This window comes from Pleuronectes platessa, chromosome 24, assembly GCF_947347685.1.
Source record: "Pleuronectes platessa chromosome 24, fPlePla1.1, whole genome shotgun sequence".
Classification (NCBI taxonomy): domain Eukaryota; kingdom Metazoa; phylum Chordata; class Actinopteri; order Pleuronectiformes; family Pleuronectidae; genus Pleuronectes; species Pleuronectes platessa.
The window spans coordinates 7,554,727-7,575,380 of NC_070649.1; the positions used below are offsets into that span (position 1 = coordinate 7,554,727).

Genomic DNA, 20,654 nt, shown 5'->3' on the forward strand with positions numbered 1-20,654 from the left:
TGCAGAGAATGCAGAGAGAGGTCCAAGTCAAACAAAAATCTTCCTCCCGGTGATATATAGTCGTGCAGCTGATTTGGTTTCCTTTCTCCCCCCCCCCCCGGTTTTGCTTCTGTCTGCGATGACCTCAAATGCTGCAAACATGTAGTGGTTTCCTCCTCCTCGCACAGATCCCCGTTTCCCTCCCTCCTCTCTCATGCATGTACTGATCCAGTGCTTCTCTTCTCTCTCTCTCTGCTCAAGCGGCTCCACCCACCTGCAGATAAAAGCCAAGCCCGGGCAGAGCTGCCGTTCAGCGTCCGTCTGTCCCAAACTCCTCAGAGCTCTGTGATACTTCCACCCTGCAGCAGTACCGCACGCACAAAGGTAAGCGATGCCCGGACCCTGGCACAGTGGGAGATGCCGATGAGTTCATCGGCACGGCCACCAACTTTGTTTGGGTGCAAACCAGAGCTCCACAGGCACGACCAGGCTTCCAGTTTGTGTTTTCCTTGACTTCTTGTGCAGTTGCAACTTTTCTCTTTCTCTGGTTTTTGAATTCTTGGAGCAATGCACAGGAAGAATGGGATGGCACTAAGTCTCAGAGAGGGAACACGGACATCCCATTGTTTCAGAAGATATTTTGTTCACAGATCCCACTGCTGTGAACTCTGCAGATCCAAAATACCAAACAGCATAGTTGTAAGGATAAACCCTTGGTGCGGCATCTTGTTTGAATTAAACACCACTAACTGGAAGGAAACTTCTTAGACATGTTTGTGTTTGAGGAAGAAAAGGATTCAGTGTTGAGGTCATTCGTTTCAGCAAGTCCACTTAAATACGATGGAAACCGGAGTAAAAATCTGTTTCAAACTTTCTGGCATCGCATTGGTTCTGAGAAATGAGTCAGAGATGGAAAGTTTGGGCTTTTACCTAGAACCTCTGGACTGTTTTCAGCCCAGAGTTTTGCCTCTTTAACCTCTCGGCATAAGTTGATCCGATCGAAATCCAAGTGCGCACCTGCCAGGAAACATTCGGGAATCCCTGCTTCACACCCACCGAGGATTTATCACAAGGGTACGCATGCCCAAGGTTCCTGAACCTCTCTTTAAGTGGAAATGTGTTTTAATAGCTGCTATATTTACTGATTTGCGAAAGTAGACAAGCTTTGGTGCAAGTAGAAGATGTGGAAAAGAAATTCTAGATGTTTTTTGTTTGTGTGGACAACTCTGCATCTTTGTTTGATTTCCTGTTGCTGATTGCAGCTGTTTCTAACTCCCAGCCTTAAATTTCTGTTTTTAAGATGATCCTGTTTTTACTTTCTCAGCGAGAAAACTCTTAATTAGGGGGAAACGTGGTCAGAGGAGCTCAGGCACGAGGTAAAAGGAGTCGTATAATTAACTCGCTGATAGTTTTTGATGACCGCAAAGCTCGTAATACACAGCCACGGTGGTCCTTGGTGGTCTGAAAGCACTGTTGGCATCAGCAAAATCATGATATGGGCTGTTTGTTATTAGGTGCTAAACAGCAGCGCCGTGGAAAAATGCATAAGACTGTTTTGAGGATGTTGAAAAAGCCAAGAAAGATGAAATCGAGAGCATCGGGATCCTTGACTTGAGTTGTACCTGCTTGTTGGAAGGTTGTTCCTGTTATTATCCATTTGGCTTGAGGTGTCTGGACCAAACAGCACATTTCCCAAGATGCAATTGTGCATTTTGGGGCGATGTTTGTTTTGTTTTTCTTGGACTGCAAGAGGTTTTTCCAATGTAGATGAGTTACTAAAGCAAACAGTGTTAGAGGTGCCCAAGGATTTGATTTGGATCTTGAAACTATATGGTCACATTTAGTGAATCTGATTGAAATACCATGCCTTTCACATTTCTTTTGGAACTCTACTCCATCGTCAGCTTGCTGTTGTATCCATAGTTTTAAAAGACACACACATATGCACTGTCTTTTGAGGTTCTGAGCGTATTTTGCGTGTGTGTCTAAAGGTCTGATGGGAGCTGCAGCTTCTCATGTGAAGCCTGAGTTCGGGCCCTGCTTAGGCCCCACAAAAGACAGTTTTAACGTCGAGGTTAAAAGAAGTCGTCGGCAGAATATCACTACAGCTCCTTATAATGCTATTCAGGCTGTTATTTATTCGTAGTATGTGATTATTGTTCCCTGAAACAATTTTCTTCTGTGCACTGAACGCTGTTGTTGAACACACATCCTACAAATGGGGTATGTGACCTTTTTTAAAGGAATAATTTGACATTTTGCAAAATGTATGTGTTCAATTTCAGGGGATTGACACCACAGCTAGCATTAGCATAATGACTGGATATTGGTGTCAACGTCTAGCTTTCTTCTTCCAAAGTGGCTTCTGGTTGGAGCTTCAGATTTACTGTACAGACATGACAGTCTCTCATATTTATGTCAACAGTCAAGGCCAAGTTAGTAAATGTAATAGTGACCTTTATTTAAACTGTCAAGTTTAGTTTGCTTCGAGCCTCGGCTGCAGAATCGAACCTGCAAACTCCAGGGAAGTGCGTGACCCATGTGCACGAGATGCTTCTGTCCAGCTGGCCTGGACTTTATGCATTTCTCAAACTGTTAATGTCTCCTGGCGATCTGTTTTTATTTCCCTCCGTCTCGCACTCTTTTGCCGTTCTCACCTACTGAACAGGAAGTGTTTATGCAGCTCGGAGAGAATGTGTCTCTTGATCCCGCGGCTGCAGCCTCTGCGACTCGAGGCCATGTGTCCAAACACTCTGCTGCTACCGTGCAAGCTCTTGCACGGTAGCCTCGTAAATGTCTCAAAACTATTAGGCCTCACTCTCTTTTTTGCAGAAAGGTTGCATTGTTTATAAAATATGAAAAATGGGAGTCATTAATCTCTTGCATCAGCTGACTTGAGTTTACCATCTTTACGTGCAGCAAGTGGGAGTTTAGCCTGAATACACCATTCTGAGATTTGGGCTTTAAATTGTGCTGATTTATTGCAGAGCGTCTCTTATCTAAACTCCTAGTAGACGGAGTCGTAGTCCTTATTATGCCTCGTAAATACTCCACCGCAGAAACATCTGGACAGAAGGAAAAGGGAGGATCGTATTTTCTCTCTGAGTGGCATATTTTACAGTGCGACTGTGTAACACATTAAGCCTCCTGAGATAGTAGTTATATAAATATATATATATATCTATATATATATTACTGTCACCGGTCAGACGGTCCATACGTGTAAGCCTTGCATGATCTGGATGGATTTAAATATTTGCAGAAAAAGTTAGAAAGACCCCTGAAAACAGAGGAAACCACCATTAAAGTGAAATAGTCCAGCAATAAACCCCATGAAACCTCCTCTCAAAGCAACATATAATCACCACCTAGTCATTTTTAAATATTGCTCTGCTCCCACTCTCCAAATTTCACCAGTTACGACTCCCATGGAAGCTGGCGTTCCCAGCTTGTGCTATATTTTTCATGCCCTGTGTGTTTTGCGATTGCCGAAGCATTCATCGCAGGATGCTGGGGAATATTCTCGGTCAGTTTGCGGTGGAGCTTCTCTGACATTTTTATGCTTTGCATCTAGAAGTGTGCAGATCCATCATTATAAGTTAAAGTCCGACTGAAATAATCTGCCAAATGTGCTTGATTTATCCACAGCAAACATTCATATTTTATTAATACTGCTGCGTCAGTGGATATGCAGCATTTTACTGGTGTAACTGGTCAAGATGGAGAGTTTTTTGTTGCATTGTAATTATAATTAAAGTAGTTTAGTCCAGTTGGTCACATAATAAATCTGAGGGGTGGGTAGAAGAATACTGGCACCAGTTCAAAACACCAGGGCTCTGTGGAAACCGGTGACGTCAGTCATTGGTTTGTGAGCTGCCGGTTTGAAGCCTCAAGTTTGGCATTTTGTCCAAAGCCCTCTTGGTTTTTTATTCAAAACCATAACTAACCAGTTTTGAAGGAGTGCGTGGTCACATCGACACAGTGCTTTATCATCATAAACTTGACTGATGTGGGAAGTACCTACTTGTGTAGTCGCCCTCTGATGGTCATTTGAGAGAATACAGGTTTCTAGCATTTCCTGCATTGGCTTCACTTTTCAGACCAACAGTCTACATCCATTTTTTTTAGTGTGGTATAGGCTTATTGCCCACCCACACCTCAACTCCAGTCACCAACATGACTCATATAATAGCAGGGTGGGTCCACAACTTACAGGTATGTATAGCTGTTCACACCTCGACTCCAATGACCCAGAACTGCTGGCGGGGGGGCTTCTTGACGACCTGCCTGTTAAATGCAGGTTGGAGCTTGGCCATCGGAGTGACATCACAGTCGCAGGAACAATGTTTACGTTTACAGCCAGCCATTGTTAGAAAAACAAATTCAGAATAACCTATTTCAAGCATTTTAACACCGTAGTAAAACTTCCGACGTTAATTTGACAGTACTACATGTACAATTTATTTCATGAGAAGTTCTAATGAACAGTAAAAACTACAGCTTTAACCACTGTTGATTTAGAGAGGGGCCATTTTGGATGTCAAAGTCGGGGGTACTGAGGTTCCCCATATTGTTTTAGCATTGTCTTTAGGCCTTGTACTGGTAATTTGTTCCAAATTGACAACAGTTTTTTTGTAAGTATCCAAGTGCCAAAGTGTTTGATGTTGATGAATAGAGTGTAATTTATAAGCTTATACATGCTTTTATGTAAAATCTTAAATGTAGTGGTGTAAAGAGAATAAAACGAAAAGGCCTAGTCCACATGTACTTACATGTGGTCTCTCTTCTCTGATTCACACTGAACACAAAATGTATTTACGCAGCTGCAATTTTAAGATTTCCCACCGGAGTCTGTGGTTTATGCTCGGCATAAGTGATCAGATCTGATTATTAGCCAAACGTTGTTGCTGCCTGTAAAAACAATCACCCACCAGAGCAGTGTCCCTGGGAGAGCCAGTAAAAATGTGGCAAAACCACAGGAAGCTCGGGCCGCTAGACGTAAGAGCTCGGTAGAGTCTGAAAAACACGCCCAAGTATATCTTTCCCGCTGTGCGAGATAGTGGAACATGTCGTGTAAAATAAGCCCTCTTCAGAGGAGACGTTTTCAGAGTGAATAATTGTCTTTTGTTCCTCTGAACAAATGAAAAGTTCCTCTTGGTTCTGAGCTGCTATTAACTTCTGTCCGCGGACACCAGATACTGTGTTTTGACAGAACTCAAGGCTAATGGGAAAATAATTCTCCGCCCTCGCCGATCTTTGCCTGAAATGAAAATTGTGGCCAGACACTCTGTGACTTACGGTTCCCAGAACTGCATGAGAGGGAAACTCTGTCAGTGAAATGGGTGAAGAAGCTGAACAGACAGTGTGTGTGTGTTAATACGAGGAGGTGTAAGTGCAATCACGTGCATTTATGGCAATGTGCGTCAGAGCGGTGAAAAAACGCAGCGTTTGCCAATCTGAGTCTCATCAGGATGATACTTCCCTTCGCGGTGGGCTGATTTGTTTGCAACATCAGTTTAAAATGTTGCCACCCTCCTAAAGGTCAGCTAACCTCTCGTCTGAGAGAGAGAGAGAGAGAAGAGATGGAGTTGGTGTGAAGGAATGCTGGAAAAAAAAACGAACTGAGAGGAACTAGGACGGGAGGAGCAGTCGTGAGAGAAACACGTGTTTTCCCTTCCTATTGAGATAAGCCAGGATGAAGGGTTGAAATGAAAATGTTGCTGGATGATTGAGGTGGGACGCATCACCTGCTCAGAGACCTGAAGGCCAGTGAACTCAGAAAAGGGAAAATCGCTTCAGGTCCAGGATTCCAAATATGTCGTAGCAATGAGAGAGGAGTTGAGAGTATAGGACACAAATCAACAATTCCCAAAAAATATCTGTCATTGTAGCAACGTGTTTGAATCAACTGGAAAAACAGTCTTTATCTGAAATGTGTGTATCCTTTTACATTGGAAGCACATGCAGTTCTCCACCCAGGCTGTGGAAATACCAGTGAACAAGACAGTGGAGTAGAAATGGACTCTGTCGCCCTCTATTGAACCACCGGCCCCACTACTGGCTTTGTTTAAAGTTATTGTTTTAGCTTGACTGTTTTACATCAACTATAGGTTTGAAATATCCAAATACCTAGGGCCTGTGTACTAAATGAAAATAGGTTGTTTTGTTCAATCATGGCAAGTTTAAAAGGCTGAATGTACAGTATCATTTAGTATCATTCGACTCAGGTAAAAGCAGCAAGTCTTCACATTTAAAGCTGGAGGTTGGGACTTATATTTGCAGCAAACTTTCTGCTGATGAACGAATGGATTAATGTTGTTAATGTTTCAGTGTGCCTGGATCTCGAGATGATCCTCCAGAGCGTTGACTTTAGCGTGAAGGTCACAGGACCTCAGTCTGCGTGGCCTTCAGCTCGGCATTCTTCTCGCCCAGTCGGTGAGCTCTTTCTTTTCCAGGCTATTGCTCTCAATCTTCTTCTTCCCCCTTCCATGTCTCGCCATGCTGTGCTGGTTGATGGGGGTCAGACTCTTATTCAGTTCCCTGTGCTTAAGGACCTCTGCACTCTATTACTTTTCTCACTAACTTACTTGGCCTCTTGGGTTGTTGCCATGTCGCTGTTGGGGCAATAGATCTCTGGCAGTGTCTCTCTCTCTCTCTGAGCTGTTGTGTTTCAGTCTTGTTTTTGTTGTGTAGTCCTAGTTGTTGTCTCACTGTAGGTCCGGGAGAGAAGTCTTTGATTCCTTTTATTTCAGTTCATGCAACAATTGATCCAAGAAATCCACATAAATTTTCCCTGTAGCTCCGGGGTTGCAGTTTTGCAGTTGTTCTTTTATAACATGGCGTCTATCGAAGTCTGTGTTTGGATCTGTGATACTTTCCTTCATGGAAAAGGTTGTTTTTCACTGAGCAGATTTGATTTTTAACAGCTGACGCATACACGAGTGGAACCACTGCTCCTTAATAACTACGAGTCACACACTTCTGATAATAATCTCTTTATTTTACTTGGTTCAGTGACTGTTTTCTGTTTCCACTTGTGTCCTGCAGCCGTGTCTACCTGCCTGCTCACAAAACACGAAGGCCAGACCCGACCACAAGCAATTAAGGCCGGCACCCATATCTGTAAGCAATGACATGCCTCCGCTCCTCCTCATTCGTCTATGGAGCGGTACTGTCCCACCATCTGGAACCAGTCAGGAGAAATGGAAATTTGATTATTTTCAAAGCCGAGCTGGAGGTGATAAAAGGCTCGTGGCTCATCACCAAGCGGAGGCGGCTGCGGTTGAAAGTGTTGGCAGAGACCTTCGGGGGACCCAGTGTCCATTCTGGGGCGAGCAGGCTTTTGTTGAGCCGAGGTGTCGGAAGAGTTTTCATCAGAGTGGGGGTCAGGCACGAGATGGGGGAAAAAAAAAAAAAGGCGAAGAAAGTTGGTTGAAAAATATCTTCAGCTTCATTGCTACGATGTGAAGAGGACACAGTTACATTCAATAGATTAAAAATTTGGAACAATCCTACTACACACACACAGAGGGATAAGTTGAGTTACTTTTGTGAAATGGTGCAAGGAAAACAGCTGAAGGAATATGCACTGCACTTTCATGCTGTTGAGGTTTAAATATGTCCTGTTGAAAGCCGGTAAGAGGATCCATAACATTTGATATTCCATGAAAAGTAGAGGGAGGTGAGCTCCCCTCGTTCTGTGCAGGAAATGGAGGCTCTTACTGGCTGTTCTCACCAGCTATTGGGATTTGACGGTGACCCACTCGCCCCAGGGGAGGTCCCGACGGCGCACGGCGGCACGGAAACCAGCGACTAAAGCAGTGGCCGATTGCTCAATTTTCCTCCTAAGTTCTATAAGGACATTGTGCTGCGAGCTGAACCAAGATAACATGCTTTAGTTTTAGGGGGATTTTTGTTCAGGAAATGGCAGGAGGAGTAGTCGTAAGCAGATGTATTGTAGCTGGAAACGGGGCTTGTGCTTTCCCTCCAGTAAAAGTGGCACATTTCAGATTTTGTAAAACAAATAACCATGCAGTCATATCATTTCTTTTCTTTTTGGCTGCATTCAGGGGAGAAAAACAAGCAGGAACCACATTTCGTGTGCAACTTTGTTCCAATGAGCCGCACCAATCTGCAATTTCATGTATTGGTGATATCCAAGACGAAATTCTGCAGTTCTGGTGAGAGTTATTGTGTGGGGAAACTTTGGTTGCGCTGCCAAACATTGGAAATCCAAAGGAATTTCACTTCCGCAGGATATTTGTTATTAATTCTAAACGGCGCCATAAATCCTGCCCGTAACTACGTGTTTGCTGATTGAGAAGTTGGAGTTGAAAGCTTAAGGTTGTCCTGGAACTTATCAAAGAGGAGGGGGGGGAATGTTTTCTGAAGCTGGCGATGGGGGAAAAAAACAGACGGGTTTCTGGCAAATGTTGTTCACTGTTATGTTATTGGATCCCTTTTAGAGTCTCAGCAGTTCTTGGGGGTTCTCGCATAAAAAGACGGCCAAATGAAGCATTATTATGTTACAAGTGTTCAAGAAAGTTCCCCGAGGAAAAAAGTCATTCTTAGAAAAGGGGAACCCAACTGATCATATATCGCATAATAACACCACTTTCGAGTAATTGTTTATTCATTAAGAAATTGGAATACTTGGATTTGACCATAATACAACAAGATGGCTAAAGAGGTTTCAGGTATATCCAAAAAGAACAGAGGACAAATGTGCGATTGACTGGATTTCACGGTTCTCTGAGTTTATGCTGAAACAGAAGAAGTCCTCGACTGTGCTGCATGCGTCTCTGGGACATGAGGTCACCGGCGATGGAATTCCGCATCCCAATGAGCTCTGCTACTCATGCAGCCCGTCCCGTAAATGGGATGAGATGTGATGTTTTTCTCTCCGCTCCTTTGCCCTGACGTAGCCTCGGAGGTCAGAGGGAACATGTGTTTCAAAGCGCCGTGCCCGTCCTCTTTGTTTTGCTGACTTATTGTTTTGCGGAGGTCGTCTCGTTTCCTCGCTAAGCACATGTTCCCCTTTTTGTTTTAGTCTGGAGGGAAAGAGCTTTCTTTGTGTGAGCACAAAGGGCTTTAGCTACAGCGATGACTGGCTCAGCATCCCCAGATGTGATATCATGTTCAATTTAGAAGATCAATACGTGAGGATCAATTGGGTTTATATATGAAAAAGATGTTTAACAAATGGTTCGTTACGGCTCTAGGGTTTGAGGAAATACTTCAAGAAGCTATTTGTTCAGGTCATAAACGCAGTATGTTATAGTAGCAGTGCAGCTGTTTTCAGTTTAACTATCATTGTCCCATTTTCTCAACAAAACATTCATTACAAATGTAAAACCACACACTGATGAATGTTACTCGAGGAGTTACTGTGGTTTCTCCGTCCAGGCCAGGTAGTAATTTAGATTGATTGATTTGATTGTTTTAATCGGTGCTTTTTTTCTGCTGCGGTCGGATACATGCTCAACATTATACAGTTTCCAGTAATCTGATAGATCTACGCTTAACTTACACGTCCAGTTGCAGTTAATATATTTTGTAAGCCAGCGAAACAGAAACTCAGATATATATATACCTGATGTAAATGTATAAATGATGAAAGTGATTATAGGAATATGGCAACAAAGTGAAATGAAATGTGTTTAAGTTCTGATGAAATGATGTTACTCTGTCCCCTTCAGGTTTGTGTTGGACTTGTGGAGTTGATTTGAAACCAAAAAATGCTCAGCCCTAGAATCTCTAACTATATGCAGGAATGTATCAAGGCTACAAATAACTTTAATAATTCATTCTTAAACATACCAGGAGCTAATGTAATGTGGTGTGTCTTTGCTGGTGTTTTCAGATTTAGAATTATGTTGTTGATTATGTCAACAACATAATGAGGTGCATCTCATCTGGTTCAAATTCCCATTTGGCTAGGGTCTAATGTGATTTGTAGCTTTCAGACTGAACAGTGAAATAGATCAGAGTCAGTTATATGAACTGTATAGACTTTCCATATATGGGCATTCAGTATCAGCTGCACAGCCTCTGTCGGTGGTGCTGGATCTATACATTACTAATAGTATCTTTTTTAATTCAGTCAGATGGGTGTGGTGAATGATAACAGAGAATGTAATAATTTGTTTGTAGCCTTTTGAAAGGAAGTTTTCCTTTTGTTTGTCCTATTGTTTGTGTTGTGTTTTAGCTGTAAGTTGACAATATAAAAAAAATATCCTGAAAATGTAGTCATAGCTATCTCCCCATGGAGTTTTGCTATATTTCCTTTTAATACCCCCATCGTTGGAGGAGTTGGTGTATCTCAGCAAAACTGTATCGGGGCCAGAATATATGTGCCACGTGGGGATGGCAGCTTAGTGTTACAAACCCCAGGCCTCTGCGAAAGGTCACCGCCTGACATTCATCCAACCTGACATTCATATTTCTGCAGGGAACAGCGGGATCGCAGCCAACACCTGGCCGGAATCCCGTGCACGGCCACCGTCCCACTTATGCCGCGGACAAGACCCAGAGAAGCGACGTAAAGTTGGGGGGAACCAGGGGGGAGAGACGACCTTCACGTTTGAGACGAGGCGAACGCTGAAAGTAAGAAGTGGTGGTTTTTGCCAACTTGGGTCAAGATTATACAGATGTCTGTGATTATGCAGTTTGCTTAAAGATAAACATCTTGTACGTCACCTGAGTCTGTGAATGTAATGTTGTGAAGCCTCTTAGGAAATTCAGCACTGAGAATCAAGTACAGTCAGTGTTTCAGGTTCCAGCTAAATTTCAAAAGTATTAGTTTTAATCTCAGGTTATAAATTATGAGTTGTGGTCACATATATAACCAGGAATTTAGTTTAAACAAACTACCTCAGATACTTTTTATCTTCCCATGACCTGTAATATTATATAGAAAGATATTTCTAACAATCAGCTTTGACAAAAAAAATACATTGGTTTAATAGTAGCTTGTTGACTATACTTTCCAGAAATATGACTGTTCACCTACATTAGTGCGCACATTTAAACATTCACCCTCCCTTGTGTGACAGCCATCTACAACACATTGATTGGGCAGATGAACTCCACATATCAGAAAGAGTGTGGTATTGATATTCCCCCTCAGCCTGAAGCTTTGGTTTTCTTCTTCTTCCTCAATAACTGCTCCAAAAAATGTAAGCAAGTCTGATTTCCATTGTCCGAGCTCCCCAAACGTTTCAATCTCCCCGGTTGGGGTTTCAGAGCACACAAATAACACAGAGGTGGAAAACATACATTCACCCTCCACCGTTTGTTTTCACGCTGCTCTCTTGGCAACATTCACCCAATCTCTTTAGCGCGGACATGTTTAAAGGATTAGGGATTAAGTTCCGACGTCTCCTGCGAGGCCTCTGTAATTATGATTTATGTTTTAACAACGTACCCGATGTAATTCACGTCAAGGATATGAGACTTGTGTAAACATAGGAAGAGAGAGGGGGTTTAGTTTTATTTTTGCAAGTTTGACCACAGTGGATTTCCTTTGAACAAGTACCTCGGTTGCTTTATTCCATCTGCTTTGTTCCCCTACTGGTCACATAGAGGAACATTAGATCTTTACTATTAATACTCGTGAGTAGATGAGAAGTATTGAGAGATTCAAGCAGAGAAGGGGGAAATATTGCATTATGTTAAAGGTAGGACAGATGCAAGGGACTTGAAACTCTGGATCTTCAACTCTGATCCTCTGTATTTATTGTGGTACTTGTATATTTCTAGTACTTCATAGTTGTAGGGAAATATGAAACTTTTGATTGAAATTGTTGATTTTACTTTGTTACCTGTTAGTTTCCAAATTAACATTAGTTTGTCTATAGAAATCTAAGTGTTGGAATTAATAGGTCATTCTGCATAATAGTTGGATATGGAAAATGGCCAACTATAAGATTTCAAAAGGATTTGTTGTGGAGTTTAAATTGAGATTTATCTGCTAACATTTATGTCCGGATTTTTCTTTCTTTATTCTCCACTTTAGAAAAAATGGTGTCCGCAGCCGTCCACTTCCTCTCTCTACTTGTCCCAGTGTTCCAGCTGTGTTTGTTACGCCCGGCCCACGGGGCGGTGTATTACGGACACAACCAGCCACCTCACCAACCTCTGCCGCAGCACAACGACGGGTACCCTCAGCAACAGTTTTTGGGGAACGAGATGCCACTAATGCCGTCAGTGCCTCAGTATGGAAAAGAGATGCCTCAGCTGCCTTTGCAAAAGGGAAAAGTGAGACCATTGTTTGAAGGCAAAGGTGATTTACTTGAAGGACATACCTGATATACTCTGAATTGTACAACACAACCTGACCTTCTGAAAGCAACATTACTCCAAAACATTTTTTTTTAGGGCAAAGCAGAACAGACATATAACCCCCACATTGGCCAAATAAATGTGAATTGAAACCAATGCTGAGCGGGTCAATATCCATCAATTGTCTCCACCAGTGTTAATTTCGTTGACGAAAACGATGACGAAAAATATTCGTTGACAATCTTTTTTCCATGACGGCGACGAGACGAAGACTTAACGAAAACGATTCTTTGAAAATAAAAACTATGACTAAATCGAGACAAAAATGTTGGTGGTTGACTAAGTCACAATAATTTATTTAAACATCATTGTATAAGGCCGTCATGAAGCATCAGGAGCAGGCGAGTGAGTGTGTCTGCGCGTGTGTGTGTGCGCCCCAGATAGCACACCGGTCCCGAGGCTCCGCCCCCGCCCGCTCACTCGCTCAGAGACACAAGATCTGAGCTCGTCCATGTGAAGCTGCTTCTTAACAGTGAAAACACAGAGTATCTCTGGTCTCAGCTGCTCAGAGATCAGCGCAGCAGCTTCTTGATCAGAGCAGAAGCTGCAGGTGGTTTGTACCGAGCTTCAGTTTCTGTGTTCGCCTCCAGCCTGACCTGCTCTCACTTTTTGTTTTCACATTTAAAACTAAATATATATTTTTAAGCTATTAGGCTGCAGCTATATGTTATTTATTTCAAAATAGGGTACTTCTTATTCAAATAGCCCTACAAAGTTCTGTGTTTAATTTATTTCAAAGTAGGCCTACACTTGCCTGTGTATTTTCCTCTCTTCATAAGTGTTCTTTGTTTTCCTTTGTTGTAACAGGTACAAATAGCAATAAAATGTCAAGAGTTTTCTTTATTGTCGTTCTATAATTTCTTAAATGCAACAAACTATAGTTTAGTATAGTATAACTTTATATTAAACTTTATCAGCTTTGTTATCAAATATGTTTTGCGGCTCCAGACAAATTTTATTTGGGGGAAGAGGGGGCAGAAATACTCTTTTAAAAGTAAAGGTTGTCGACCCCTGCTATAGACCTATGCTGGTAGGGATATCTAATGGACAACCTAAGTACTGCAAGCTAGACTATTTTGCAGTTTTAGACACAACACAGGGTCCCTGGGCCTGAGAAGGGAAGAAAAGGAGTTTAACGTGGCTATTAAATGTGACTAAAACTAGACTAAAATGTAATTAGTTTTCGTTGACTAAAACTAGACTAAAATGTAATTAGTTTTTGTTGACTAAAACTAGACTAAAATGTAATTCGTTTTCGTCGACTAAAACTAGACTAAAACTAAGAAGGATAAATATGACTAAATGTGACTAAAACTGATATGCATTTTCGTCAAAAGACTAAGACTAAATCAAAAATAGCTGCCAAAATTAACACTGGTCTCCACTGTTTTCCAGGTCAGACATTCCCCAGAGGGGCTAAAGGGCCACCTCCCCCTGGCCCAGGCGTAGAAGGTCTCCAAGAGGGACCGCAAGGAATTGAAGGCCCCCCTGGACCGACGGGACCACCGGGACCACAGGGCCCTGCCGGACAACCAGGCCAGGGATTGCCCGGGTTACCGGGAAAGCCGGGGCCTCCCGGTCCTCCCGGTTACCCCGGAATAGGAAAGCCCGGTATGCCGGGATTGCCAGGAAAACCCGGAGTACCGGGGTTGGCGGGACCAAAAGGCGATCTCGGTCCAAGCGGTAGCGAGGGACCAACCGGACTTCCCGGTCCTGCCGGGCTTCCGGGTCCCCCCGGACTCCCTGGGATTTCGAAAACAGGAGGCCAGGGGCTTCCGGGCCAGCCGGGACCTCTGGGGGAACCGGGTCAAAAGGGTCCACCTGGGGTACACGGTCCCCCGGGCCCCAAAGGAGACAAAGGAATCGGTCTACCCGGTTTGCCAGGTCTGAAAGGACCTGGAGGATCACCCGGTCCACGCGGGAACGTGGGCCTCCCCGGTATCGGTAAAGCTGGCCTCAATGGAGTACCCGGACAACCAGGAATACCAGGAAAACCAGGTCCACCTGGAGAACAAGGCCAGGCGGGACCATTTGGGGAAACGGGTCCACCGGGACAGCCAGGTTTGCCAGGAATTGGCAAACCAGGACAAGATGGATTTAGAGGTCAACCAGGGCTCTCGGGAGGTAAAGGGGAAGCGGGCCCGCAAGGCTTACCGGGGGGTCCGGGACTACCGGGTTACGGTAAACCGGGGTTCCCGGGACCCAAGGGTCACAAGGGACACGGAGGTGTGCCTGGACCTCCGGGCCTTAAAGGCGATAAAGGTCACGGAGGTGTTCAAGGGGTCATCGGTCCCACCGGTCTCAGCGGTACACCCGGTCCACCGGGTCCAATCGGCCCTCCCGGTAGTCTGGGCTTCCCGGGACAAAAGGGAGAGTACGGTGCCGGAGGAACAAAGGGATATCCCGGAACAAAGGGCGAATTAGGGCTTCCGGGTCTTCCGGGACAGACGGGCAGATCGGGAGAGGGCGGACAACCGGGACAAAGAGGTTTTCAAGGGCCTATCGGCCCTAAAGGAGAAGCAGGTACAAGAGGTTTACCGGGCGTCCCCGGTGCTGCCGGATTACCGGGATCGAGAGGAGATGGGGGAAATTCAGGAGAAACGGGCCACCAGGGACCTCATGGAATTCCAGGGATCACGGGACCAGGGGGACCGATCGGACCTCCCGGCCCGCTGGGTCCAAAAGGTGAAACTGGGGTGCCGGGTAAACCCGGCTATCCCGGAGACGGTAAACCGGGATCGCCCGGTGTCATCGGTCCTCAAGGTAATCCCGGTCCCAGCGGCCAACCTGGATATCCAGGGCAACGGGGACAACCCGGACCCCCCGGTCCTCCTGGACTGCCCTCTGTATCTCCCGATCTGGGACAGGTCCTCCCTGCGAGCGGCCCCTACAGCGGTCAAAGACAAGGTTACAAGAAACAGAAAAACGGAGGCGAGAGCGGCGTAAACGGCGCGGAGTTGCCGTCGTTTACGGCCACGCTCACAAATCCGTTTCCTCTCGTGGGCTCTCCGGTAATCTTTGATAAACTCCTGCACAACGGCAATCAGGACTACAATCCCCAAACTGGTACTTTTACCTGTACCATACCGGGGATCTACTACTTTGCTTACCACGTCCACTGCAAGGGAAGCAACGTGTGGGTGGCGCTGATGAAGAACAACGAACCGGTCATGTACACTTACGACGAGTACAAAAAGGGCTTGTTGGATCAGGCGTCCGGAAGCGCCGTGCTCCCGTTGCGACAAGGCGACGCCGTGCACTTGCAGCTGCCGTCGGACCAGGCCGCGGGACTTTACGCAGGTCAATACGTCCACTCGACATTTTCCGGATACTTGTTGTACCCGATGTAAGCGCCCCGATTCAAAGAAGGTACTCGAGGCCGAAGTGAAATAGTTTACGAGGAGCGGCGGCAGAGTGATGGTTACTACATGGAATTATTCTTTGCATTATACAACCGGGATCCACATGATGAGACGTAGGAAGCCGCGAGGTGTAAAGTCAGTCAGAAATATCTTGCATATATTCATATATCCATCTTCACACCATTTATCCATGACTCTGCGGGAATAATTTCTCGAACAAAGCGTCTTTATGCCGAAGAATTGTTTTTCACCGGGCACATAGAATCATATGGGTTTTATCGTACAATGCATTTAATCTGTTATCGTAACATACAGCGTGTTGTTAAGTTATTGTTGTTTTTGTATGTCATTTGGGAAATGCAGCTTTTGAACGTGACTAAATCTTTTGTCTCGAGTCTGGCACCACTTATTTGTCTCCATCTTCACGCCACACCTCAGTTTGGAAGTAAATAAAACTATGCCTGCAATTTGGCAGATTGTTGTCTAGTGACCATTTGACAAATTTGTTTTGTTTTGAGTAGATGTTGATTTTTGGTCAGTTAGTCGGAATGATCTGTAATTTATTTGTTTGACTACTGATTAGTAAGCATAACTTTTGTTTCTGCGGTAAACAGAAATGTTTGGAATTTAACGACAGCCAACCTGTTTTGTCCAAAAACACCTACCCACTAATATATTTGAGCATTTGCGTTTAATGTTTTTGATTTGTAGTACAGCAGTTGAAACGGTGGTTTCCAACTGTTGTTTGAAACTGTTGTTCCTTTTGTTTGTTTGGACAATGGTGCAATGCATAAGCAAAGAAGAGACTGTGGACAAATGTGTGAATGTTGGGTTTCTAAATAAAAAGAACCTGTTGTCTAAATCTGTTTTTGTCCACAAATCTGTAACATGTACATCAGCAACTGGTAAAGAAGATTGAATGGCAATTTTCAGCAAACCGACCGGAAGGGCAAGTAATATATGTGGTGTTTACAGACAAACATGTCAACCGGGAGACTGGTCTTTGGCGCCGTTTGATTTATCATGACTCAACTCGTGTAATGTTAAAGAATGCAGTAGCGTCACACTGTCATCATCCTCTAACCCACGGGACAGCTGGCGAATTTTTCAGCTCACTGCGAGATAACCTTGTCCAAATTGATAAATGATGAAATGTGCGTCCCATACTTGTGATCTCACTGCGGTTGTGCAGTTAAAAATTCGCCATTTGTAATTATGTTGTTATTTCATTTTACATACGTTTTTCAGTTTTGTCGGGGGGGGGGGTTGCTATAGGTTTGTGTATGTCAGTCACCTGTGAAGACCTCATCCTAGTAAATGTTGTCGTCGTGAGTAATTGGCACAAATCCGATTAATGTTGTTGGTTGTAGTCTTTTTTATGGCCTATACTTTGTGTGCCTGTGTGTGCACATTTGTATGCAGTCCAAAAGTTCTTGAGGATGCCTGACAATTTGACAGGCTATTGAGAGCACGTGAAATGGAATCTGATGTGCATTTTCTACACATCTAGTATCATTCATTACAGTGTTAGACTTAGACTTTTGACGAAAATGAAAATTAGTTTTAGTCACATGTAGTCATTTTTATCCTTCTTAGTTTTAGTGTAGTTTAAGTCGACGAAAACAAATTACATTTTAGTCTAGTTTTAGTCAAATTTAATAGCCACATTAAACGCCTTTTCTATAAAAACATATAGCTGCAGCCTAATAGCTTAAAAATCAGAGGTGTCAAGTAACGAAGTACGAATACTTTGTTACCTTACTTAAGTAGAAATTTTTGGTATCTATACTTTACTGGAGTATTTATTTTTCAGACGACTTTTTACTTCTACTACTTACATTTTCACGCAAATATCTGTACTTTCTACTCCTTACATTTAAAAAATAGCCTCGTTACTCTTATTTAATTTTGGTTTTTTTTTTGTGAGACATTAAACCCCCCTCGAACGAGGAGAGTTTGAGTTGGGTGCCCGCCGCATGCGCGGGATGACGGCCAGGCCGAGGCCGCCACACAACCGCACTGGAGGGTTCCGAAAAGGAGGAGAGCAAAGCCAGAGCTGCGGCGTGCGGCACCGTCCTCGCAGCATCCGTCATCCTCCCGCCTCCGCTGACAGGTCCGTCGGCCATCGGAGCAGGCCGGCAAAGGCGCACGGAGGTGGGTGGAAAAGCGGAGAAGGAGGCACCGCACGGTCGTGGACAGTGCTCAGACGAAGTGGAGGAGACAGGAAAAATAGAAAGAGTGTGGGGGGTAGGTGGGAGAGCACTCCCATGCCACACCAACACAACCCCGGCCTCGGGAGACACGCTGGCCCTGGGGTGCAGCGCGAGACCCTAAGCACCTGTGGGGGGGGGGGGTTTGGTTGCCATGCAGTCGAATCCGGCTGTATGGGAGAGCGGGGAATATTTTTTACATTTGCTCCCCTCTAGGCGAGCTAAAATGATATATCAGTAAAATGTAACATTTCCCATTAATTCAGGATGTTTTCTAGCAATGGAAATGATCAGCATGTCTTCAGGACAAAGGGCAGTGAAAATATGATGCTTGTAAAAAAGTGGTCTTGTGGCACTTAGTTTTTCCATTTTAAAACTACCAAAACAACACATGTTGTAATAGTTCAAATCCCGACAGCTAGATTGACAAGCACACATTCCAAAACTAATATCAGACTAGTAACAGAATCATGGGGATTGGTCAATTAAGCAAATTTATGATTATTATGATTCATGTGATCTCTTGCACACCCTAGCTTACCGGCACATTGTTTCTCTGTCCAATTGGCAGGGACAGGGATATTGTTTTTCTCTGCGTATTCAAATCCCAGTTCACGGCACTTAACTGGAGCAAGGCCATGGAACTGGTCAGCTAGTTGTTTCAAGTGTTTGGCTAGCTCCTCCTCCATCTCATCTGTGAATATTCTCTTTACCTCAGCTACTGCACCCCAGGCTACTGATTTTACTTTCCCTTTCTCTTTTTTCTTTATGAATCTTTTGAGGGTTGTCTTATCAATATTTCTATCCCTTCCAGCTTTTCTTAAGGAACTCAGTGGCTACACTCTCCATCTCTGCAAGGGGTGTTTGGCCCCAGGTTGTCTTCCTGGTTTATAGTTTCTTGTCATGATGGCTTTTCTACAATGTTTATGACATTAAAAATAAAACATATATAATGTAATATAACACTGGAATATGTTTAAAACTAAACTTAACTTGTGCTTCATGGTGGGGTAAAGTGAGACACTGTCTCACAGCATTTGTCCCACTTTACCCAACAGCCACCGTTTTAGAAAAAACATCTCTTAGCAATTCAGGCTAATCTTCAGCTAGCATCAATCATCACCAACATGTATGATATAAGTGTTTCTACCTGAATCAATTTGTTTTGACACAACAGTTGATTAAGTTTAAAGCAAGAAAATTTACTTTTACATGCAAAAAACAAATTTTTGTGAAAAAACATGCTTTCCACAGCACCAGCACCAACTTCTCCTTCATGGCAAGGGGGGGAAAGAAAACATAATGTTCACATGACCACAAATGTGTTCCGTTGCCTAGATACAGGGGGTGTCTCACATTACCTGATGTCCCACATTACCCCGCTCTCCCCTACCGGTAATGATCCTTCCGCAGGTTCACCTATGGAAACCTTGTTACAACTTTTACTTCCTCTAGATAGTGAAGTTTGATCGTCTTCTCGGCGCTCCGCCAGGGCCGTTACCGACTCCGGCGGGGCTGATCCGAGGTCCTCACTAAACCATCCAATCGGTAGTAGCGACGGGCGGTGTGTACAAAGGGCAGGGCCTCAGCAGCCTGTGAAAGACTGTTTAGTGTTGCAGGGCTCATCTTCAGTTCAGGTAGAGCATGCATAGGCTCAAATAACTTTGAGAACATGCTGCTTTTGCGGCTGAACAAAGCCTATCGGTAGTGTTGTTGTACATACAGGTTTAGCACAAAGGTCTCAAGGTCTCTTTCAATAAAGGTTATTGATAACATTCCAATGAAGTTTGACTTTTTGCACTATTACATTACTTATTGGCAGCTAGTTATCATGTCTTCCGCTCCATGAAACGCGTGTTAATGCTCAGTAGTACACATATGGTACATTAATGTATTTACATCAAAAAATTCCCCTTACATTACTTTAACTTTTATACTTGAAGTAGTTTTGAAACCAGTACTTTTATACTTTTACTTAAGTAAAAAGCTTGAGTTGATACTTCAACTTCTACAGAAGTCTTTTTAAACCCTAGTATCTATACTTGTACTTGAGTAATGAATGGGAATACTTTTGACACCTCTGTTAAAAATATATATTTAGTTTTAAATGTGAAAACAAAAAGTGAGAGCAGGTCAGACTGGAGGCGAACACAGAAACTGCAGCTCGGTTCAAACCAACTGCAGCTCCTGCTCTGATCAAGAAGCTGCGGCGCTGATCTCTGAGCAGCTGAGACCAGAGAAACTATGTGTTTTCACTGTTTCCATAGCTAAGAAGCAGTCAGTCACTGAGAGGCTGCTCCACGAGAACGAGCTCTGCTTTCACTGTGTCTCCCTGAGCGAGTGCGCGGGGCGGGGGGCGGAGCTACGGACCGGTGCGCTATCTGGGAGCGCACACACACAGACTCACACAGACTCACTCGCCCGCTACTGATACTTCATGACGGCCTGATACGATGATGTTTTAAAAAGTATTGTGACTTAGTCAACCACCAACATTTTCGTCTCGTCTCGTCAAAGAAAGTTAAAATAGTTTAGTCATAGTTTTTATTTTCAAAGATCCGTTTTCGTTACGTCTTCGTCTCGTCTTCGTCATGGGAAAAGGGTCGTTAACGAATATTTGTCGTTATAGTTTTCGTCAACGAAATTCACACTGATTCATTAAACACTGTTTTTGTTAACTTGTATTAAGTAATGAATGAAAGCTCTGGAGTGTGGAGGGGGGGTGGCAAAGGAGAAGTAAAAAGCAATCACGTAGTCATTA

The 20,654-nt window shown here is 43.9% G+C and overlaps 1 protein-coding gene across 1 annotated transcript; it reads left to right on the top strand.

Moving 5' to 3' along the window:
• Window positions 1-223: 223 nt before the first annotated feature.
• Window positions 224-16,545, top strand: LOC128430974 (collagen alpha-1(VIII) chain). The gene is made up of 4 exons (XM_053417135.1): window positions 224-363; window positions 10,430-10,584; window positions 11,996-12,262; window positions 13,717-16,545. The coding sequence occupies exons 3-4, from the start codon at window positions 12,001-12,003 to the stop codon at window positions 15,669-15,671; spliced, it is 2,217 nt and encodes a 738-aa protein (XP_053273110.1). The 5' UTR covers window positions 224-363; window positions 10,430-10,584; window positions 11,996-12,000; the 3' UTR covers window positions 15,672-16,545.
• The last annotated feature ends 4,109 nt before the right edge of the window (window positions 16,546-20,654 follow it).